The following is a 24,782-nucleotide window of genomic DNA, read 5'->3' on the forward strand; positions in this document are numbered from 1 at the left end:
ACCAGAGAATGTTTAATACTGCAGAAAAAGACTAGCCTTCTCTCAAGTAGGTATGGGTTTAGACCATGTGGGTGTTTTACTATTGACAAGACACCTGACCCTTCTTTTTACGTCAAAGTTTCTGTGGCAAACATATGTCAGTTGCCAGAAGACAAATCAGTGAGCTGAACTGCAGAAGGGGAAGGAGGAAGAGGCGAAGGAGTTACTGCATGGGAGGTTTTAGCAAAAAAAAAAGAAAGAAAAGTAAGTAAAATGCTAACAATTGTATGGCACTTGGCAATCTGAGGAGTAGCAGAAGCAAAAGGTGGATATACAAGCTGCTGTAGGACTGCACTCCAAGGATCCCTGTGTGATTCAAAATGTGTGCTATGCATGTCACAAAACTATATAGATTGTAGCCTACTGTTTTTGTTGTGCCCCTTGTATATCATGTTGGGTATGTTTTTTGTTTGTAGGTGGTTTCTGTATGTTGGCCTAGTAGTAAAAAGGACCGATACTTTGGTGTAGCAGATTGTTGATTGTGATGATTTGGTTTGGTCAGCTTCCATTTTCCTTTAGTGTGACTTTAACCAAAGTCATATCAGCAGACAATATCAACTAATTTCACCTGATGCACATCCTCTTCCCTGGCTAAGCACGGTATTTAGGTCAGTAAATAATGAGTACATAAAGGTACATATTGCTTTCCTGTGTTTTGCCACCACATTATTTTTTTGCTTTGTCCAGAATTCTTGAGTAAAGTAGTTGAGTGGTATGGCACTATGTGGTACGGAGCATACTTTTCAACTTCTTTGCAAAAAATGTATGCACAAATCAAAACATGAGAAGGGGGGGTGGCAAAGGATCAAACTCAAAAAGAATATTTTTTTTTCAGTTACTCTGTTGCACTGAAGAACTTTACAGAAAAACAGCTTTTGCATTTACATGCAGTTTCTGAACAAGAAGTATGAAATTATAATGTCTGACATTATTGACTGAGTGTAATCTGCAATGGTTTGCTGGAAAGATCAGTTAGTTTACAAGTGACATCAAAAAATACGAGTACACTCAGATATTATTCAGAATTGTTAACAGTTGGGAAGTACGTGCCTTGACATGCTGCACACTTCAGTACATGTGAAAGCTCCATTTTGGGCCCCCTCCTCTAAATGGGTGAAGTGATTCCATACCACCTCCAAATTGGATGACTTTGGTTTGAGTGCCACCTCCTGATAGAAGTGGTGCGAGATAAGAGGTCCACTGAGCCCTAATGTGCTCACCTCCCAGGTGCAAGACGTGTGCTGTGACACAGCAATGTGCCACCTCTCACATTACAGCCCCTTGTAGAAATCTGTGCTTTAGTCCCAGTGTGTAAATCATTCAAGCATATCAGTTTGGGTAAGACTTACCGAGGGACTACATCTCAGTGAATCTTAACAAAACAGTCTATGCGTCCATGTGTGATGAGTGATGTGCATATGTTGAAAAAGTTTTTAAAATAAAAAGGGAGGCGTAGCATTCTTAATTGTTCCATTCAGATGACATCTAAACCAGTGTAAAACTGTAAATAATTTGTAGACGATTTTCAAAAGGACAAGTTCTGAGAGTTATATGTCCAGTGTAAATGGGCAGACAAAAAAGCAGATACAAAAGTCTGTGTGTCCATCAAGTGAAACTGTAAACATGAAGTACCGAACATTTCTGACTTCATACTCTGTGTAAAAGACAACAGTACTCTGCCTGAATTGGACACAATGAAACAATAAGAAACATTGCACTGTACAAGATCTTCTGTTACTAACATTTATTTATTTATTTGCAATTTGTAAACTGGGAAAGTCCATTGGGCCAAGATGAGCCCTTTTTTCAGTGGAGGCCTAGGGAGAAAAGCTCCAAAGTACATACATACAAAAATATCATTAATAAGTACAAAGAGTTAATACAGTATATTACAAAAAACAAACTCAGCAGTAGTTCATACATAATGTAATACAAATTAAAAGAAGCAATAGATTTAGATACAGTAGTAGCAATAAGATATGTGGTATGATATAAAGTAGTACAACAAACTGTCATTCAGAAGATGGCAGTATTTTTGGAGTTGTAATAATAATATAGGGTGAAAAAGCTGGTTTTGAATCTTTTACTCTAGTCTTACGACTGCTAGACCTATTAAATATGTCAGTTGTTCGCCTCATTTTATTAGTTATCATTTCATCTCAGTTTTAGTATTTTATCAAGTCATTCTTCAAGATAAATGCCTTCTAAACAACTGTTATTTTCTGTTTAACTGGAATATGTTCGAAAGGTGAAACCAGATACCAAAATCACAAAGCTTCCCGGTTCAGTAAAGGTAGTCTTCCTGCCCTGTGGGTACCACCAAAAATTCCAGTCCAAATCTAAACGAAAGTTGTTCATAAACTTTATTTCAGAAACAACCACACAGGATTTAGCGCTTTCGTCTCCACACCGGAGACCTCTTCAGAATGAATTAATGCTTACATCACTTATTTAGATCAATACCAATTAAGCATGATTGAAAGCAATAAAGTCAATTCAACCAATTACTTGTATCAAAAAGCTTGTCCTAAAATAAAATTCCCAGAATATGTATATAAATGTTATAAGTAAATAAACACTATACATTCCCTATGTAAATTTACTATAAGTATATAGAATGTATTATATGTATATTTGTATTGAATATAACCCAGGAGAATGTGTATAGATAGCCTAGAAACACAATGAAATGTAGAAGTATATATTAATATAAGATCAATATAAAATCTGTATAAAATCTATGTACATCTAATACAACACAAAAAGTGATAGCCCACTCGAAATATATATATATATATATATATATATATATATATATATATATATATATATATATATATTATATAAAAAAATATATATATATAAAATATGTATATTTATTAATAACATATTTATATACATATTCTGGGGATTTTATTTTAGGACAAGTTTTTTGATACAAGTAATTGGTTGAATTGACTTTATTGCTTTCAATCATGCTTAATTGGTATTGATATAAATAAGTGATGTAAGCATTTATTAATTGATTCTGAAGAGGTCTCCGGTATGGAGACGAAAGCGCTAAATCCTGTGTGGTTGTTTCTGAAATAAAGTTTTTGAACAACTTTCGTTTAGATTTGGACTGGAATTATTGGTGGTACTCACAGGGCAGGAAGACTACCTTTATTGAACCGGGAAGCTTTGTGTTTTTGTTAACTGGAATATGTCCTAAACCTTGTGATCATAAGTAGTATGTTTATTTTGTGTGTGTGTGTTTTTTTATTTTTTAAGGCACTCAACTTTTAGTTCCTGTCTAACCAGCACCTGGGTGATGCTGTTTTTACTTGCACTTGCACACATTGCAAGACTGATATGTAAATGCCACTTGCCTCAATTTATGGACATTTGTGCACTGTGGTTTGGCAGGCAAGGGTCTAGGCCACAGTAATCTGTAATAACAAAACCACTACATTTTGTAATGCTTACAAAATTGGACTGAAATTGGAAAGCTAACAAGTGTTTGTTTTTAATACTTTTATTGCTGTTTTCTGTCTGGATTGAGTTTTATTGTTTTTTTATGTGTAGATCGTAGCTCCACAAATGCTGACCATGTGGACACTGGAAGGAAGGCACGTGTTGAGAGTGGATATTTTTCCTTGGAGAAGACCAAAGACTTGAACCAGCAGGAGCAGGTGACCTCTCCTACAAGCTACAGCACTTCCAGCAACAGGTATATTTACAGCCAAAATGACAGAGGGGCTCAATGCCTCTCTCCAGAGTACAGTGACTCTTTTCCTCCCCCAGGTAGTCTGCTGTCTAATGGATCTACCATTAGCTCCTCCCAGAGTTCTCTGGACTCAGATAACAGCAACAGCACACAGGCAAGTGCAGAGGGCAGAAGCACAGAGAAGCCAGTGCACGTGTCATTTGCTCGGTCCCCCAGGCAGTATGCCACTCTGGCTGATATCCCCAAGGCAAAGAGGTTGACCAACAGGGAAGCCTTTCAGGCAGAGCAAAAACGGATGGAGCAGCGAGCTCGGGCACGTAGTCCTGGAAGGGAGGAGGTAGCCCGTTTATTTGGTCATGAAAGGAGGTATGGACTTGTTTTGTGTATTTATTAGTATTTGTCACATAAATGTAGATGGCATGAAGATAATGTGTTTTTTGAAATATTCAGTTACTTAGGAAAATCATAATTATGTAGTCTGTTTAGTAGCATACCTTATCTAACATGCTGCTTATTTATTTTGAAGAACCTCCTTGGGATAAAGTGCTTTAGACTCTTCACTAAATTAGCAGGCTGATGCTTTGTATACAAGTCCATTAGCGAAGATAGGTGCTTTAGTTTATTGCATGTCTGCCTGTGTTTATGTATTGGCTCTTCACCTGCTTGCCCATGAGATTGCTACTGAGGAGTTTCTAAGCACATTTACTTTCTTGCCAGTTGTAGCATGCAAAATGGCATAAAGTGTAAACAGGTAAAAAAAAAATGTGCTTACTTCTTCCTCTTTGAAGGCATATCTCAAGGTGTCTTCTCCTTTGTTGAGGCTGTGTTAGTGGTTTCCTTAATGGTAGCATAGTACTGACTCCAGAGGGCTTAACATTTACTTTCTCGTTTGTCCAGAGTGGACTATCTCCAAAGTTTGTGGTGCTATAATAATGTGGGACAGAGTCCTCAGCAAATTGGTAATTTGCAGGTAACAGAAGATGGATGTTTGGTCTCTTTTCTGAAGAAAAGATCTGTAATATTCTTGCCATTGCATTAAAAAAAAGCGTATAGCAGAGCTGGGCTATGAACCAATGGTTTACCTGTATTGCAGTTTGTAGGTGTGACAGAATTGATGGCATCTTCCTTATTCCACTATCTTTTTCACCTCTCACATATTTTTCAGCCATTATGCTTGTACATTTTAAATGAAAATCCTTAAAACTCAGAAGGCAGTGCTGTGAAGCATCCAAGCACATAGCTGTAATAGCTTTGCATGTATAGTAAAGAATAGATACTGTTTAGAAAGCTAGAAACATCACACAGGAGAAACATTAAGTTAAAGCACTTGGTTTAGTACTGTTAAAATGTATGGATCAGGACTGTACCATTCAGTCTAGTGATCACTTAAATCTTTCTAGCTGTTGTAACTACCCCCCCTTGCATCTATCTCTTCATTATTTTGTGTGTGTGTGTGTGTGTGTGTGTGTGTGTGTGTGTGTGTGTGTCAAAAGCACATGTATACTCCTCTAGTGACTTAGCTGCTCTGTTGCCTAAGGTGATTTCATTCCAGGGAGTTGCCATCTCCAGGCATAACAGTTCTGAGATATTCCCCTTCCATCTTACACTCATGTTCCCTCTTCATCTTTGCTCTTTTTAGCTCCAGTCCTTCCTTTTGCCTCCAAGCAGTGCATCATCCATGCCTACTTCTTTTTTTCTTTTTATAGCCAAGACCCCATCATTCCCTTCCTCATTTTTCTTGCACTTTCCAGCAGTCTAATTTACCCCTTTTCTTTTTGTTTTTCAAAACAATGCACACTACTTCAGACAGGCCCTCATATGTGTCTTCTATGTAATGGAAGGATGATCACTTTCTTTAGAATCTACTCCATAGTGCACATCCAGGCATTTGATAGACCTTTGCCCTGTTTACTTCTCATATTTCATAGCATGATTGACGTAATGGGTGATTATTTTTCCAAATCATTTTCCTTTTATGACTGGACTGAAGTCTTCATAGCAAATGAACCCATTGTCAGAATCTGCTTGACAGATTGTGTAACGTTTATCCTCCATAGTGATCATCTAGGCTTTTCTTGAAAGTTTTTCCTGTTCCAGGCTGACTCACTGAATTTGTATCAAGAGAGTAGATGTAAGAGTGGTTCCAACACAGTGCCGTAAAACACCACCTTGTTACTCCTGTGTGTGTCATTCTTCCCTTCATCCAAATAGTTACCCATTGGACTGTTAATTTTTAGTTGGTTGTGTATGTATAAAGCTGTCATGTTGGAAGTCTGAATTGTGATACATGATTTGATTCCATTCCTTATTCCTTCCTTGATGCAATTTCCCAGCTCCTCCACTGCTCTCAGTTCCTCTAAGAGGCTTTTTTGTTATTTACCTGTCTGTTTCCCAGCCAAATGAATTCTGCTGTCCTTCAGTCATAGATCTTTGTGCCATACATAATATTACTTCAGAAATTGTAACCCACACAGTATCATGATGGCTGATGGCCAGTGACTGTCACAAAACTGATGTTACCTCCCACTTGCATTAATTAGAATTAAGTCAAATATATTAGCTTTTGTGATTGGTAACTTCGCTGTCTGTACAGAAGCTTCTGTTGTTTCTATGCATTTACCAGTTCAGTGCTTGAAATAATTCAATGTTTGATCTTGTCAGCATTATCATTTTTTTCTTTTTGCATATATTGGCCTTTGCACTGTAGATACCCCACCATGTGTTATTTCTCTACCTCCAGCTTCAAAGTGAGTGTTTGTCTTCCCTTCATTTGCATTACATTAGGTTACATAGCATAATATCACATTTGTGTAATGCTAGGAGTTGACAGCTTACCTAATATGTACTTTAAGTGCAATTAATATGCTATCTTCCCTCCATCTCTTATTCCCAAATATATCACGCTCTTTGACTATTACTGTGGAGTCCCTTTCCACCCTGTATTCTGTTTGTCCATTCCATGGGTCCAGAGCCTTCTCATTTCAGATGTTCTTCATGTTTCACTGTTGCAGTCATCACCTGTGGGTTATCCCTGTTGTGGTAGCCCTCGGCTGGCCCAAATACCACAGTCAATGTTTTACTGCATTGGGTGCTGTTGCTTGCTGCCTGACGTCATGTTGTCAGTGTTTTAAAGGAAGGCAGCCGACACCATTACATCAGTCTTTCTTGCTGTGGAGCCTGTAGCAGAAACAGTTCACAAGTACCAGAGTTTGAATTACAGCTGAAAACGTCTAAAGCTAAGTACCCCGTTGGGGATCCTTTTTTCTTGCACTAACCGATGTCTGAAAAAGTTAACAATTGTCTCGCCTGTGGAAAGCCAATACCACACCGAGACTTCCATTCATTCTGCGTCACTTGTTTAGGCCCAGACCACAACTTCCCCTGTTGACGATTCTGTGCCCTCTTTAATGCGAAAACCATTCATCGTAGAGCTCTTACTGTAGCCAAGTATTTTCGTCTTCCATCTTCGCTTTCCGAAATGGCGTCCATCAGCCAACAATCCGTGGATATTCTGAAAAAAAACGTAAGGATAAAGATAGAGACAGACCACGCAAGGCTAGGTTTTCGATGACTCTACAGCTAAGCAGGTTGTCAGTTCTCTGGAATTCAGTGAGGCGTCTTCACAGCCCCTGATGCTCGATTCGATACATTTGCAGGCCTCTATTAAGACCATTTCATAGCCCGGTATGCCGCAGAAATCTTCTTTGTCTTCTGAGCCTTTGGTTGTCTTTGCCTTGGTTGGGTCGGGAGCCACGAAACAGGCATCGGTTTCCGAGGTGGTTTTTCGCACTACCGAATCTACACAAAAAATGACTGCCATTTCTCTGACTGATGGATACTGTTAGGCTTAGAGGCAAGGCCACTCCTAGGAAAACTACCTCTAGCCACCATTTTACCCCTGCTCCACCACTCCAAGCTCAAATCCTCAAAATGGCGGAGGATCTTAGCACCCTTATCAGGGGTAGTCAGGGCACAGCTTCTAAAAGGAAAAGAGACCTTTCTCCTGAAAAACTGGCAGAACAGGATTCTGAGGAGTCTGATTATTCAGATTTTGAAGAGGAACAACAACCTCTGACTGCTTATGAGGATTCAGATGCAGAGGATTCCATTCCTTCTGCCTCCCCACCAGAAGATCTTTCCTTTGGGGAAACCCTTCACACCCTCAGGGAACATTTCCACTTCGAATCCCAAGACTTCCTTCAGTCTAAGAAAATACTAAGAGAGTTTCTAGACCTGCCACAGCACAATCCCTTGGCCATTCCTCCAATCTTAGAGGTGGTTGATGATGTCTTCCATGAATCCAGCTTAACTCCTGACGCCCTCCCACTTGCTCCCAGAAAACCTGACCGGTATTACAAAGTACTGGATTCTTACAAATACCTGTACAGAAATCCTGCTGCAGACCTGGAGGTCATTACACAGGGACCAAAAGGAGCTAAGGCTAGTTCTGCAAAGAATCCTATTCCTTCTGACAAGGAGTCCAGAGCTCTGGACAGATGGGGTAAAAAAGTATACACCTCTGCAACCTTATCAGAGCACTCAACTGTCTGTTCCACATGTTAAAATATCAACACCACCCTTTGGAATGATTAAAACAAAAGTTTTCAACATTTCCTGACTGTGCCAATTCGAAAGAGTTAGCAGATTTACTGCACTCTACTTGTCAAGTGGCTAAACACTCATTACACTGTAGATATGATGCCCTAGAAGCTTCAGGCGGGGCAGTAGTGTCAGGACCTGTCATTAGGAGAACATGCATGGTTGAATGAGAACAACCTCTTCCTGATCATGTTAAATCTAAATTACTAGATGCACCCTTGGATAAGGACCACTTATTTAGAGTAAAAGCAGAAGAGGTGCTTAAAAAGATGGAAGACAAAGCAAAATCTATGCAAACAGTAAAATATTTCCTTCAGGTACAACCTCCTAGGTTCAGCAGGAATTTTCCCTCAAAACACTGATTTTTTTTTCCTGGACCTAGCAGAAAGGGGCAAGGTAAGCCCCACAGGGACAGATCACCCAGACTCCCTATCCCAGGGACAGCAGAGAACCAAACAGTGGACCATTTCCACTCCAAAGGCAAGGAGTTCTAAGCCATCCCTCTATGGCAAAAACTCTCGATGACTCCCTCTCCCCCCTCTGCCTTCTTCACTCACCAGAAAATAGGAGGAAGGCTCTCCCTCTGCAAAGAAAATTGGCTTTCTGTAGCAAAGGACCAATGGGTCTTAAAGATCATTTTTCAGAGATACAAATTCTCTTTCAACGAGCTCCCAATTCTAAGAGGGTACCGAGACTTACCTCCAAATCACTGGGCAGAGACATTGAAACAAGTCCAAACTCTCATATCCCAAGAGGCAGTAGAACCTGTCCCCTCAGATCAAACAGGCAAATGCTTTTATTCCAGACTATTGCTTGTTCCCAGAAAAGAGGGCACTTGGTCCCCCATCCTAGATCTATCCATTTTGAACACCTTCCTGGTGGTCCCCAAATTCAAAATGCTAACTTGCAGCAGCTGCTGCCTATGCTAACAAATAATGCCTGGTTAGTTACCCTAGATCTAAAAGATGCCTACCTCCACAGCCCCATAAGAGAATCCTGCAGGAAATTCCTTCACTTCAGAGCAGGCTCACAACACTTTCACTTCTTTGCGCTAGCCTTTGGCTTATTTACCGCTCCCAGGGTATTCACCAAATGGTTAGCCCCGGCCATAGCCTTTTGCAGATAGAAAAATATACAAGTTTACCCTTATCTGGATGACTGCCTCATTCAGGCAGATTGCAAAGAAAAGCTCCTCAAGGACCTCCTCCTTGTCAAAACCTTCCAAACCTCCTTAGGGTGCACCACCAATGAGAAGAAATCAAAGCAAACACCCTCCACGAAGATCATTTTCTTGGAAGCACTGCTGGGCACAGCATCCCAAATTGCCTTCCTATCCCCAAAAAAGCAGAGCTTCCTGCCTCTCTGTTTTACCCAGCTGGCTTCCAGAAGTCACCTCACTGTGAGGAAGTTCCTGCAAGCCTTGGGGTACATGGCATCTTCCATCTAATTCCTCTGGCCAAGCTTCATGAGAAAACTTCAGTGGCACCTAAAGAACCTTTGGTGTCAACACTCTCAACCTCTCTTCCTCTGATCCCTTGTATAAGGGCCGAGTTTCCCTGGTGGGCAGGGGCCTGTGCCCAGAACAAGGGTCTTTCCTTCACCCTCCGCCCAACCGGGAAGACCATTACCACCAATGCCTCAGACATAGCTTGGGGTGCTCATTTGCACCCAAGGTCTTTGCGATGCCCAGCACCTTCCCTTATTCATCATCCAGAAGGAAATGATGGCAGTGCAAAAGGCTGTGACATCCTTTAAACTCCATCTCAAGCCAGGGGTTCTCCTTGTTAAAACAGACAACACCACAACCTCTTCCATGGGGCTACACCTGATCGCACAATATCTACCAGGGATCAGCAACACTCTGGCAGACCACTTAAGCAGAAACTTACTGGACCCCCATGAATGGCAGTTCCACAGAAAAATCTTTTTACAAATCACATAGGCATGGGGGAATCCAGAGGTAGATCTCTTTGCTTCACATCTTAATCATCAGCTGAAAAAATTCTGTACCAGGGAGTATCACCACCTAGTATGGAAGGTGGATTACATTACCTTGACCTTCCCCTGGAACACCCTCTTTGTGTGCGCATTCCCTCCTCTGCCTCTTATTCCAAGGGTACTGATCAAAATAAGGGAGGAGAGACCAAAGGCCATCTCATTGCTCCAGATTGGCCCAGACAACATTGGTACCCCTTACTGCACAGCCTGACCTTACAGCCTCCCAGGCAGCTTCCCTTGATCCCAGACCTCTTAACCTAGGGGGGGGGGATGCTGCACCCAGACTTGCAGACTCTCAAACTATCAGCATGGCTAATACTCTAAAGGCAAACAAAGCAAACAGGTCCTAGACTTTATCACAGAGGTCAGAAGGCCCAGCACCAGATAATCTTACGCAGGAAAATGGAAAAGATTCTGCTCCTAGGGCCAGTCCAGAGGGGGCAATACCTCACAACCTTCCATCCCTCTTATCCTGGACTACCTAGCAGAGGTACCTACTAGTGGCCTCTCCTTCTCCTCTATTAAAATCCATGCTTCAGCCATTTCAGCTAATTTTGATACAGAACAGCCCCTGTTCTCTCCCATCCTTTGATTAAACACTTCCTCAGAGGGGCTTCTAATGTCAGACCTCCCAAAAGGCCACCCACTCCAGCATGGGACCTGAATTATGTTTTGGGTAAACTAACTTTGCCACCCTTCAAACCTGCTGCTTCAGCAGAACTAAGATACTTCTCCTGGAAGACTGCTTTTCTCCTTGCTATCACCTCAGCCAGAAGGGTTTCAGAACTTCAGGCACTGACGGCCATTGAGCCCTTCATCTTCCATGCAGACAGGGTCTCCCTGAGGACTAATCCTTCCTTTATGCCCAAGGTGGTATCTAATGTATCTCTCAACTAAGCCATACATCTACCCACTTTCTTTTCTAACCCTCAAAACAAGGGGGAAATAATTCTGCACTCACTAGACATACACAGACAGCTCAGATACTATCTGGACTGTACTAAACCCTTCAGGAAAACATACCAACTACTTGTCAGCTTTGCCTCAGGGGCAGAGGGGAAGCCCATTTTCAAACAAACCATTTCCAAATGGATATAACACTGTATCCATTTCTGCTACAGATTGCATGGGACCCCCCCCCCCAAGTCCGTTCAAACCCATTCCACTAGGGCAGCCTCCACTTCCACAGAATTCCTCAGATGAGTTCCCACCAGGGACATCCTGGAAGCTGCCACCTGGACTTCTGTCCATACCTTTACCAAGCATTACCACCTACCTCTGTTTTCTAAGGCTAGGGCAGGGTTTGCCTCTGCAGTTCTGCAGAGCATGCTGACCCATTCCTAGGTCTCTTACTAATCCTACCACCCCTCTCCTCAGCTTTGGGAATCTTCTCACAGGTGATGACTGCAACATTGAAACACGATGAACGTAGTACAGTTGTGTACACTTATCAATAATGTAGATGTTTGAGTGTATTCACTGTTGCAGTCTTGGTTTCCCACCATCCTTCCCCCTTGTATCTTCTTTCTTTAGGGAGACATAAGTTTTTAACAGTGGTTTTTAGCCACCAGGACCACTTTACCATATTTACTTGGGCCTCTGCCTGGTTAGGGCAAGAAAAACTGATGTAATGGCGTTGGTTGCCTTCCTTTATAGCACTGACGGCATGACGTCAGGCAGCAAGTGACAGCAGCTGATGCAGAAAAACATCGACTCTGGTATTCGGGCCGGCTGAGGGCTACCACAGCAGGGAATAACCCACAGGTGATGACTGCAACAGTGAATACACTGGAACATCAACATTTATGGTAAGTGTACACATCTGTACTTTTCTTCCTTAGACTGCCATACCCACCATCTTCCCCTACTGCTTTTTTCTGGTACCACTGAAGAGGATGGTCCTGTATTGCTTTTCCCTGCGGTAAATAATGAAGCTAAAGGGGCATGATCTTCATTAAAAGACACATCTAATGAAATCCCATTGTAGCAAAGCTTGCCCCTTTCCTCAGTATTGGTGCATTCCGTATATTATTAAATTTAGATGAAGTTGTGTGAGGGATGAAGCATCTGCACATGTGAGTGCAGGAAGTGCAGCCCCTTTCGAAAAACACTTGCTTTCTTTGTTTTTTTGGGGGGGGGGCACTTTCACTAAAACTTGTTTTAATAAAACTGTCATTTTTCAGAATTCATATCCTTCAGAAAATGGGTGGTAACACAATACCTTTAATTATAGCAACTTTCTAAGTTTATGAGAGCAGTATTTAAAATTTGTCCCTATTTTTGGGGCTTTGTCCCGATTTTTATTTTTTTTGCCAAGAGGTTGAGAGCTATGCTGTTGACCCCCAAATTACTGCTACTTTGTTAATCTCTGCGACTCATCCCTCATCAAGCCTGCTTAATACTAGTTAGTTTCAAAAGCAGAGAGTTTTTCTTAATAGCTCTCTATCGGTTGGGGAAGGGTGATGCACACCTAATGTCTCTCAGCGTATAATCTCCATATTTGTTTTCTTGTGTTAAACCTTCATTGCATCTTTGTGCCATTTTTAGCTTCCATTGGATGCCTTCCTGTGACTGTTTGTGTGAGTGCAAAATTTGTTTTGGGAATGAAGAGTAAAGATATCTGATACTGCTGCCTATTCCAGTAGAGTTGAATTCTGAGGATTACTGCATTACTGTTTGTAGAACAGAGCGTATGTATGTACCTGTAAGAAGCATTTCCAGATGTAGGCACGTGTGTATAAATAGTGAGCACATGCAGCAGCAGTGCTATTTTGAGAGCACAGCCAGAGTGCTAACATGTATGAGCGCGATTGTGAAGATATATGAAGGCTGCCAACCTAGCTAGATAGAATTTTGTAGATAATTCTGTCATTTGTAATATTAATGTAAGCCACAGGCTGGTTCTCTTAAATGCAAAAAGACTGTATTGGATGTTGAACTGAAAAAAATGTAACAGTGCCCTCTGCTGTAAGAAAGCTGATAAGTCGAGCATTGTGAAATTCTTTGATCTAAAACTCAAAGCCAAGATGTCTAGAGAGAGGCATTCTGCCTGTTGTTTTGAGGCCAGTGTTAATGGCTAGAATTCACATGTATAATTTCTTTTATTCCTCGGGCTTCCTGACCATCTGCAAGATCAAAAGGGCTATTAACCTCTGAGTTTGTTTGCCTGGGAACCAGAAAGAAATTATGTAATCTGAAATGAATCAGTGGTACTGTGTTATCAATTTAAGGACAGAGAGACTCAGAGCATTTAGCATTTGTCTTGAGAACAGTAACTCACCAGCACAGTCTTGCTCTATATGCAAGTTTATTTTAGAACTCTGTTTTCTCTTAGAAATATCTAGGAAGATTAGATTAGTTTTTTTCTCTATTGATGTCAGAACTTTTGTACTGTATTATTTTAAGTATTGTTCTGTGATCTCTGAACTGTTGACTAGCACTGTGTAGTAAGAAGTATTGTCTTGTGTTTTTATTATTTATTATTAAATATTTTTAAATCTTCCAACTGTGGCTGTTTTATGTAGAGGTAATTTAAGCTCTAAGAGTACATTGCATGTATTTAGTGATATTGTACAAAGCCACTCCAATAAGCCTTGACTGTTAAGTTGCACTTACCATTTGGATAATAATATTGCACAGTATAATTGGACACCCTTTCATAAGGGCCATTTAGTAGCTGATAAATATTAGTGGGTGGTGGCAAGTGGTACTATCGTATAGTATGGGTAAAAGGGGTACAGCTGGAGAACCTGTGCCAGCCTTCCCCAGGAGTGTCTGTGTGATTGTATATAACTCTTATCTCAGAATTATCTACAAAATTTTATCTAGCTAGGCTGGCAGCCTTCACCTATCTTCACGGTGGTAGTCAGTCTGGTTTTAGTTTATTTAAGTTTAAGTTACAAAGCCTCATTCCTGATGTGTTTGTGTGTAATAACTAATAAAGCTGCTTGAACTTAACCCACAACTTATTCGTCTGTTTTATCCTGACTGGATGAGGGACATGGTGTCAGAACCGGGATTGAGAGTGCAACTTCTTCAAGCCATGAGGTGCAGAGATGACGGTAAATGTAGATTGAGCTGGTTGAGTTATACATAGCTGAAATGATCAAAAAGGGCTAAAAATGAACCAAAACTTGCAGAGATTATTTATTTTGCAAAAGAAAATGAAAATGAGCATTCGTAAGGCACAAAACACATTGTTAAGTAAACAAGCAGCACAAAACATATTAATCAAAAACAAGGCACAAAACACATTGTTAATGAAATGCTCAAAACCACAATATTTGATAAAATTAGCAGGAATACTTGTATGGGGCTCAGAATTACTTCCAATTTGCATAATGAGCATGTTTAAAGTAAAACGAGCATAAGAAAAGTATAATGAGCATGACAAGAGGTTAAATGGGCATAACGAGCTCAATAAAAGTGCAAAATAAGCTTAAAAAGCAAGGCAACTGGATGTTTTTTCAGTAAATGACCGTGTTTTGGGCATAATCTATTATTTTGCATTGACCGAAGACATTCAAACCATAACTAGAGTTGTTCGAAGTAACTCAGTGTGTGCAAAGTGTTTGGAGAGTGTGTGCTGTATTGCAGTGCAGTTATTTCAAAGAGTTTGCTGTGTGCAAAGTGCAGTCAAAGTACAACCATTTCGAAAGGTTTCTTGTGCTGTGAACATTTATTCACAGAGTATCGCCATTTCAAAGTGTTTCTTATACTGTACAGAGTTATTTCACAAAAGTACAGACATTTTGATGAGTTTCTGTGCTATGTACAGTTTATTTGCAAAGTGCATTCATTTCGAAGTGTTTTTTACTCTGAGCTTTTTCTGCTGTGTACATTTTATTCGCAAAGCACAGTCATTTTGAAGCATTTCTTACAATGCTAAGGAGTGGTTTCATAAAGTACAGTGATTTTGAAGTGTTCTTGTGCTACAGAGACTTATTTGACAAAGTACATTTATTTCAGAGAGTCTGTTGTGGTATTGGGCATAATTACAAGTTCTGGCATATTTGTGTGTGTGTGTTTGTACATAATTCCAAGCACCTTCACTACTGTTTGCTGATATGGCAGAGAAATTTTGCAGACCCAGTCCACTTGTATTTGATCATGATGTTGCAGAGAATTGGAGAATATTTGAGCAGGAATACAATATTTTTATACAAGCAGCTTTTTCTGATAAAGATACACGTACAAGTGCATTCATTTTGCTCAACTTAGCTGGGTCAGAAGCCATTGAAAGAGAGCATTCATTTATGTATGCACCAGAAGTGTATGCAGGAGAGGAGGGAACCTCCATATTATTGTACCGGCTGAATCAAGAGAGGACCCTGAGTGCTTAAAACGTACATTTAGAGCAATATGCAACCCCCACGCAAATGTTAAATTAGAGAGGCACCTATTTTATACAAGAGACCAAAAGCCAGGTTGAAACTTTTGCAGCTTGTATGACTGACTTGAGAAATAAGGCTAAAACATGCAGATTTGGTGATTTTGAAAAATGGCTTAATAAAGCACAAGCTTGTGTGTGGTGTTAATAATGCTGCAGTGAGAGACATTTTGCTTGGTGGCAATGATTTAACATATTGCAAAGCTATAGAGATTTGTCAAATCCATGAGCTCACAGAAAGGCACACAAGTTTGCTTGCAAGTGATAAGAGCACGCAGTGGCCACTAGAGCAAGCGTAGACAGCATGTAGCATATGGCAAGCAGAAACGGGCCTAAGCACATGGCAGCTGCAACCCCTGTGGGATTTAAGGGAGAACCCATAACTTTCTAGCAAGTTCCAAGACTAGCTCAGTAAAATGGACATGCTCAGTTCAATATAAGGGCGAGTCAGCAAAACCCAAGTCATGTCTTATTGTTAACTGTCATAATTGCTGTGCCAATCATGAGTCTAAAAGGAGAGAAGTGCCTAGCATTTGGTCAGCAATGCTACAAGTGTAAAAAAATGGGAACACTTTCAAAAGTTTTGTAAATCAAGAAAGCCTCATTCAGTTAAGAAAGGTTACTCAAAAAAGCAAGTTGACAATTTTGAAAGCTGCAACCCTACTTCCTGTGTAGATGATGTATCAGTAGTCGGTGAAAAGGTTAATGCAGTATATTTGTTGGAAAAGAATTACATATTTTATACTGTCCTGATGAATGGTAAACCCACGGAACTCAACGTAGACACTGGTTCAAAGTGTAATGTAATGTCAGCCGAAACACTTGCTAGAGTGAGAGCTGGTGAGCAACTTAATTTGGCTAATTGTGCAAAGCTTGTTGCTTATGGAGGTGAAGAGATTCAAACCAAAGGCTTAGTAGTGCTTTCATACTATTCATCTGAGAACAGTTACAGCTTGCAATTTTATGTAGTTAGAAGACCTGTGCAGTCATTACTGAAAGACAGGACCGGAGCCAAAGACCACACCGCCAATAATTTTAATGAGCGCTTTCGTCCAACAGTAGAAAGGACTTCTACTGTTGGACGAAAGTGCTCAATAAAATTATTAGCAGTGTTGTCTTTGGCTCTGGTCCTGTCTTTCAATGGTTTTCGAGTTTTTATCGTTCTACTTGTGGTTTGACCTGTGCAGTCATTATCAGGTCTCAGAGACAGTTTAAGAATGAAACTGCTTTATTTTACCAAAGAACATCATGTAAGCACATATCCCAGTTCCAGTTTCACTGATGCTGTTTTCTCAAAGTATGCTGATGTTTTCCATGGCAAGCTAGGCAAACATCCAGTTGTGTGCTCTATGAAAGTAGACCCAGAGGTCAGTCCAGTGGTTAGACCAGCAAGAAGAGTTCCAGTAGCTATGCAGGACAAAGTCAAGGTCCAGTTAGACAAAATGGTGCAGCAAGGTGTGATTTGTCCAGTCACAGAACAAACTGAGTGGGTATCTTCCATGGTACCTGCTCATAAGAAAAATTCAGATTAAATCAGAATATGCATTGACCCAAGAGACTTGAATAAGGCATTATGGAGACCTCATCATCCTATGTATACAGTCGAGGAGGCTGCTACTCTCATTCCAAATGCCACTGTGTTTTCTGTCTTACATGCAGAGTTCATTTTGGCAAGTTATGCTTGATCGCAAATCTTCACTACTGACTACATTCAGTACCCCATTTGGTAGATACAGATGCCTTTTGAAATAAATTCTGCCAGTGAAGTCTTTCAACATGCCATGGAGCAAATTTGGGGGGGGGGGGTATCCATATGCAGTAATAGTGGATGATTTACTGGTTGGAGGTAATGGTGAAGCTGAGCATGACAGAAACCTCAGGAAAGTTCTGGACAGAGTGCATGAAGTGAATTTGAAGGTTAATCCATTGAAATGTAAATTCAGACTACCAGAACTTACTTATGTAGATGATTTATTTACCAGTATAGGCTTATGACCAGACCCTTACAAACAACCAGCCATTCTTGAGATGCCAGCTCCAGACAATGTCCAAGTCTTAGAGTTTCCTTGGTATGGTTAACTATTTGGGCACATTTATCCCTGGCTTTATAGTTATCAGCACCTTTAAGAGAGCTGACTTGCAAAAATGTTGCCTGGTTGGAACAACACCAGAGAGCATTTGATAACCTCAAACAGCAAATTGCCAGCACTCTTACATTAAGGTACTGTGATGTACAGTAGTTCTTTCCTGTGATGCTTCACAGTTTGGTCTTGATGCGGTTATTCTTCAAGAGGGCAGACTTGTTGCCTATGCATGTAGAACTCTTACCCAAACTGGGATGCAGTATGCTCAGATTGAGAAGGAACATTTGGCAATTGTGTTCACATGTTCGAAGTTCCATGGTTATATTTATGTCCGAGCTATCCAAATCGAAACTGATCCTCAACCTCTAGTCACTATTTTAAAGAAGTCTATGCATTAATCTCCAGCAAGACTACAAAAGATGATGTTCAGATTACAAAAGTATAATTTCAAAATGGTCTATACAAAAGGCAAACATCTTTATCTGTCTGATACCTTGTCGAGATCGCCCAGAAGTACCACAGAACAACTTGATGCAGAGAATTTTGACTTTGACGTCATGAAAGTGTGTAATTTTTCTACCACAAGACTTGATGAGCTGAGAGATCATAGAAGGACTGATCCAATTTTGCAAAAGCTCAACCACTTCATCAATGGTGGATAGCTATCAAAGCATTCCTGTGTACCACCAGAAGTGCAATCTTATTTTCCATACTGATGAGATGGTGATGGAAGATGGTATCGTTTGTAAAGGTCACAAAGTTATTGTTCCTACTTCTTTACAACATGAATAAATTCAGATTTTTCACTGTGGCCACCCAGTTCCAACTCTACCAAAAAAAGGGCGAGAGGACTAGTATTTTGGCTTTCTCTTTCGAAAGACATTGATATAGAGTACTTTCTTCTTCAGTATGTAATGATACTAAGCCACATTTGCAAAAATGTAATGCTACTCAATGCCAGAAGTCTAAACTTCAAAATGCACGCACTCTAGGCACTCCTCAGTATGGAGAAAATCGATATATGTGCAGTAAGAGAAACCTGGTTTAAGGCTGCAGAGAGCACCCCAGCAACTACCAGGCTACAACTCATACCATACATTTCGACCACAAAACCCGGACCGAAATACAAAGGCGGGGGAGTATCCATATTCATCAAGGATACCCACACTTCCAGGTTAGTGGCACAGCACGATGCTTCAGAGGGCAAAACTGCTATTCAAATTATAGCTTGCTACAGATCACCCACCATGTCCCAGGACCCCACTCCGCATTCTGGAAACACTGGGAAACATAAAGGTCCTACCGAACACCCTGATATTGGGTTATTTCAATTACCCAAACATTAACTGGGAGAACTACTCAAGTACAAACTCCCTTGCCCAACATTTCCTAGAATTTATAAACTCAAATGCCCTGGATCTAGTGGTCAACACCCCCCACCAGAGGTGACAACATATTGGACCTGGTCATCACCAACATGGGCGGTGAGTTCCACACTGGAGGTCAACCCCTCGCTGGTTAGATCTGACAATAAACTAATCACTCTGGATATCCACATTCCACCACCACCCCCGGTCAAAGAAACCACCATGAAAAACTTTTCAAAAGCAAACTTTACATTACTTAAGATCGAGGTGTGAAGTTTCAAAGCCACCATGCTAAAGGATAACGCTGTCCAAGCTGCAAAATCCTTTACTAATGCACTCTATGGGCACCTGCAAGAATGCTTGGATTATGCTATCCCAAACAAAACCAAGACTCACTCCTCCAAGAAAAGGAAACCAGTCTGGTGGACCCCTGCCATAAACAAGCTATACAATAGAAGGGGGAAACTAGTACAGAAAGGAGTAAAATCCCAAGAAGAGAAGACATCTCTGATCAGTATTAGCAAGAAAGTACGTTCCCTCATAAAATCGTCCAAGGCTAGCTTCGAAAGAAAAATTGCCATGGACTCCAAAGATAACCACAAGGCATTCTTTAGCTATGTCAAGAATCTAAGTGGCAATTCTCAGATCTGCTTGGAGTTAATGCAAAATGGCACAAAATACACTGAACCGACTGGTATAGCCAACATCCTGGCAGACAGGTTCAGTGCAAACTTCACCCCCCCCCTCACCCCCAAAAGGGACCATAACTATACCAGAAGAATGTAGTGCCCCTGAAATCACAGACACTCAAGTTAAAACAGCCCTCTTCAAAGCCAAAAACACAGCATCAATGGGACCGGACAGTGTCCAAGGCTGCGTCCTACACAAGCTCAAAGATGAACTAACCTCTCACCTAGACACACTGTTTAAACGCAGCCGCTCCACAGGCTACATGCCCACAGAGTGGCGCACAACAACGGTTATTCTGCTCCACAAAGGTGGAGCCACAACGGACCCCGGGAACTATCGCCCTATAAGCCTGACTAGCTTGGTCTGCAAAGCTATGGAGTGCACTCATTAACAGAGACATTGGCAACCTTCAAACACTGGACCCTACCCAGTTCGGCTTTAAGGGCAGATCATGCCTCCTAAACCTGTTGGACTTCTTTGAGACAGTTACCAAGGCTATAGATGAGGGAAAGGTGGTCCACGCAGCCTACCTAGACCTTGCAAAGGCCTTCGACACCATTTCCCACTCTGGTATTACAGACAAGCTCACCAACCTGTCTGGTAAACCCCTACGTCACGAGATGGGTTGCCAACTGGCTCATGGACAGAACCCACATGGTAAGAGTTGCAAGAGCTAGGTCTGACTCTAAACCAAGTGGCATTCCCCAGGGCTCAGTTCTAGGACCCCTCCTGTTCGGCATATACTTCTCAGAGGTACAGGCAAGCACAGGAGGACTATGGCTGACTACGTTCGCAGACAGCTGCAAACTAGGGGCTGTAATTGACTCTCCGGCTGACAGACATCCTCCAAAAGGGTCTCACTGAGACAGATACCTGGTGTCAAAACTATGACCTGAAGCTAAATGCCAAAAAGTGCATAGTCATCCCCTTTGGAAAAAACAAAGTACCCACAAACTACCACATAGGTGGTAGCCCCCTAAATACGGAAGATGTAATAAGGGATTTGGGGACCCAAGTAGATAGTAACCTCTCCTTTGATAATCACATTGCCAAAGTGGCACACCTAATCACAAAAGGGTTTATATCCAGATCGAAAGAAGTCATTGGGCCCCTCTACGCATCAGTCATTAGACCCATCATAGAGTACAATGCCCCGTTTGGGATGTACCTTACAAGACACCTGCAACAACTCGAAAGACCACAGAAGTACCTCACCAAGAGGATCACTGGCCTCAAGCAGATGCCCTATGCAGCTCAACTGAAGAAACTCCAGCTGCACTTGGTTGCATACAGCCTACTCAGAGGTGATCTCTGCCTGACATACAAGGCCATGTCCAACTCAGAATTGATGGACATGCTCCACCTAAAGAAAACCATATCCCCTCAAGCCACACACTCCAGGGATCTAAACCTCACCACAGCAATAAATAGGACATGCTGGAGGGATAGATTCCTGTCACATACACTTCCCATGCTTTGGAACAAGATTCCAGTCTACATTAGGTAGAGCTCCTCGCTAACCCTATCTCTTGACGAGTGGATGGGAAACAGAAAGTTTACCACAGGGATCACTTCAATGGCTCTGCTGGACAGAGGCACAGGGAACTAATCTAAGGGTGTGGCGAAAGCCAACACATTCCTGCTAGGCTTATAAATGCTCTTGGGCAGATAGCCTAGTACCTACCTATGAACCTAAAAAGAGCAACCTCAGCTAAGCCAGATTCCTGAACTACCTTGGTCAACAGTAGTCCCTGACGTATTCGAGTGGAACAGTCATCATTACTTAGTGTTGGTAGACTCTTATTCAAACTGGAAAATAAAGAAAAGAGCAAGTGGCGCCAACACAAACCAAAACCAAAAACAGAGCGTCACAGTCCACAAGCGCAAATAAATCCAGTCCTTAGGATACGAAACCAACAGTTTATTGAGTAATCCACAAGAGTGCAGCAATAGGAAAGCTCTTATTCAAACTTGTCTGAAACTGATTTGCTACCTAACCTAACATCCAGTACGGTTGTTACTAAGATGAAACATCATTTCTCAGTCCATGGTTGTCTACTCAGAGTTATTACGACAACGGTACTCAGTTTACCAGTCAGTTTCAGACATTTGCAAAAGAGTGAGACTTTATCCATATTACTAGTAGTCCAGAATACCCACAGTTCAACGGCCTTGCTGAATGTGCAGTACAGAGTGCAAAGCAATTACTAGAGAGGTCAAAGCGTGACAATACTGATACCTTCTTGAATTTACTTAATCTCAGAAATATACCCAGTGACAACCTACTTGGCTCCCCTGCTCAGAAACTTCTATCTAGGCAAACCAGAACAATCTTGCCTATCATTTCTAGTTTGTTGATGCCTATTGCTAAAAGCAACAGAGCAATCGAAGCCCAACTTTTTAAAAAGGGTTCTTTTCAGAAGTCCAGCTATGATAAAACAAGCAGATTTCTTTGTCTGTTAAAAAGGAGAGACAGTGAATATGCAAACTGCGAAAGGCTTTGATTGAATTGGTCAAGTGAGAGGCATATGTGCTGAGCCGAGATCCTACTTAGTGGAATCTGAGGGTGTAGAATACAGGAGAAACCTCAGACATCTTCTTCCTGTATCAGAAATGATATTGCAGCATCGTAACTGTGGTACAGACTCTAGATCTCAGAGCAACCGTGACAATGTTCATGCCAAATAACATGTCTCAGTATCCATTCCCGTTCCTGATGATGTCCCAGTTGTCCCCAAAGTTGAACATTCCTTGAAGACATTCCCCGTTGCTAGATCCAATTCTGACTTTTGTTACACAGTCAGGTCGTATTTGTAGGCCTAGTGTAAAATATACAGCAGTCCAGACATGATTTTTTTGTGTGTGTCTGATTTTGTATGATTGCATGTCAAAGAATTCTGTATAACTGTATGTCAAAAGATCATTTCTGTATAAATGCATGTCATTGAATACTGTCATTTGATGTATGAGCTATTTCTCAGAGAGGGAGGATGTAGAACAGAGCGAGTGTGTGTGTGTACCTTTAAGAAGCATTTCTAGATGTAGGCACATGCATGTAAATAATAAGCACATGCAGACAGCAGTGTCATGTTGAGAGAACAGCCAGTGTTAACATGTATGAGTGTGGTTGTCAGTCTGCAAGTTTAAGTTTATGTTACAAAGCCTCATTCCTGATCTGTTTTTGTGTAATAAAGCTGCTTGAACTGAACCCACAATTGTCTGTTTTAGCCTGACCGGAAGAGTGACACTACTGATGTTTGTCTTGGTGGGAGCACTGATTTTACTATAGGTTTTGACACTTGCCTTCTGATTTCCACAAGGATCATCGATGGTACCTCTCCTGGCTCCTTAGGTGATACTGCTAAGTCATCCATGTCTTAAAGTTATAAATAAGGGAAAGAAGGGTAACTGAACTGCATCATTTAGGTGTGTGTTATGCACTGAAGAGTTTCCCACAGGAAGCCTCCGCACATTGGTTCCTATGTTAAATCTGACTTTTTTTTTTTTGTTTTTTGTTTTTTCCTGTAGGGAGAAATGTTCAGATTTTTCCATCTGTGTTCCTTCTTGTGGAATGTCTTTAGCAGGACCTTGAGCAGCTGATGCAACACATCAAACTTGTCTTCCTGAAGGCTGAGTACAAGTCTCAAAGTTTGCTAAGCTTGGAGGGTCCTTTTAATATGTGGAGGAAAAGCACTGTGAATAGTGTACCAGAGGCAAGTGAAAGGTACTTTGGAAACTTTGGCCTTTGAACACAAACCTCGAAGGTTAAAGAGCCTCTCCACACTTTCTGTATTGTTTGGCTGCTCTAGCTGGAGAGCTGTTTCTAGTGAGGATTAGAACAGCTGGTAAAAAAATTAACTGGTCTGAGGCATTGACCTCCGCTTAAATGCTGAGTGCATCTAACTTTAAACTTTTATAGAGAAAATTATCAGTCATTTGATTAAGCAGAATTTTCATTACCTTGATTAATCCGTCAGGACAGCTGGATCTCACGAGTATCTTCCACAGCATTTCAAATCTGATAGGTCACTGAAAATCATGCATTCATCCTGCTGTCATTGTCAACTATTTTCTTGTATTTATTTGGCAATTAATGTCATATTCTTTGTCCCACAAGATAATCTGAATCCATACTGGGATTCTGACAGTATCTTCTCCGTGATGTGAGGGAAACTGTTTAGAAGAACATGAAAGAATGTCTCGTGTAGTTAAAGAAAAGAATGATGTCAGTAATTTCCATATACAGATCCATCTCCTTTCTTGAAGATGGTAACGATGGCATACTTCAGATATTTTGCAATTTTCGTTGTTAATTTGGTGAAGGAGGTTAAGGTGTCACAGTTTCTTCCAGTCACAAATACTTCATACAATGTGCAGTAAGTTTCTGTAGCTTTGCTTGTTCTTTTCCTGCTTGATAGATACTTCAGTGGTAGGAGGGTCAGCAAGAGATTTTCTTAGAGTGCTGATGGACAGATGCAGTAGTTTTCTTCTGTTAAAAAGAAGTGCAGAGCATGGCCTGGTCATGACGAATATTATCCTTAGAGCTATACATATAAGACTACTTGAAGATCCAAGCATCCGGCACCTCTTTGACTTTATGCTCAAAAGGATGTCTGCCTCTTAAGGGCCGTGCAATGAGTTGATGAATGGTGAACAGACCATCACCTCATTAGATCTGCCACATCCATTTCTCTTATTCCAAATACCAACAACAGATAAGATTCTATGCACAAGAAATTCCTCTTGACTCTTAAGACCCATTGCTTCAAGAGTACTTCCAGGTTTCTCTAAGCATGATACTGTACCATGCCAACAGCTGTTGACAGCATCAAAGCATTCTTAGACACAGTCCATGATTGCCAGCCACTCAGCATGCTGAATTTCTTGGCTGTTTCAGCAGACTTCACAGG

General features: G+C 41.1%; 1 protein-coding gene across 9 annotated transcripts in view; it reads left to right on the forward strand.

The window, feature by feature from the left end:
- Positions 1 to 24,782, forward strand: part of LOC122816469 (myosin phosphatase Rho interacting protein) — a 3,136,467-nt gene that overhangs the window by 1,843,326 nt on the left and 1,268,359 nt on the right. For 8 of the 9 annotated variants that reach the window (XM_044089284.1, XM_044089283.1, XM_044089288.1 and 5 more), the window contains one exon: positions 3,604 to 4,111. In XM_044089284.1, coding sequence (XP_043945219.1) covers positions 3,604 to 4,111 — 508 coding nt within the window. The remainder of the gene's footprint in view (positions 1 to 3,603; positions 4,112 to 24,782) is intronic. The other variant, XM_044089287.1, reaches the window with a different exon arrangement.

This window comes from Protopterus annectens, chromosome 12.part0, assembly GCF_019279795.1.
Source record: "Protopterus annectens isolate FY-2018-M chromosome 12.part0, PAN1.0, whole genome shotgun sequence".
NCBI classification, from domain to species: domain Eukaryota; kingdom Metazoa; phylum Chordata; order Ceratodontiformes; family Protopteridae; genus Protopterus; species Protopterus annectens.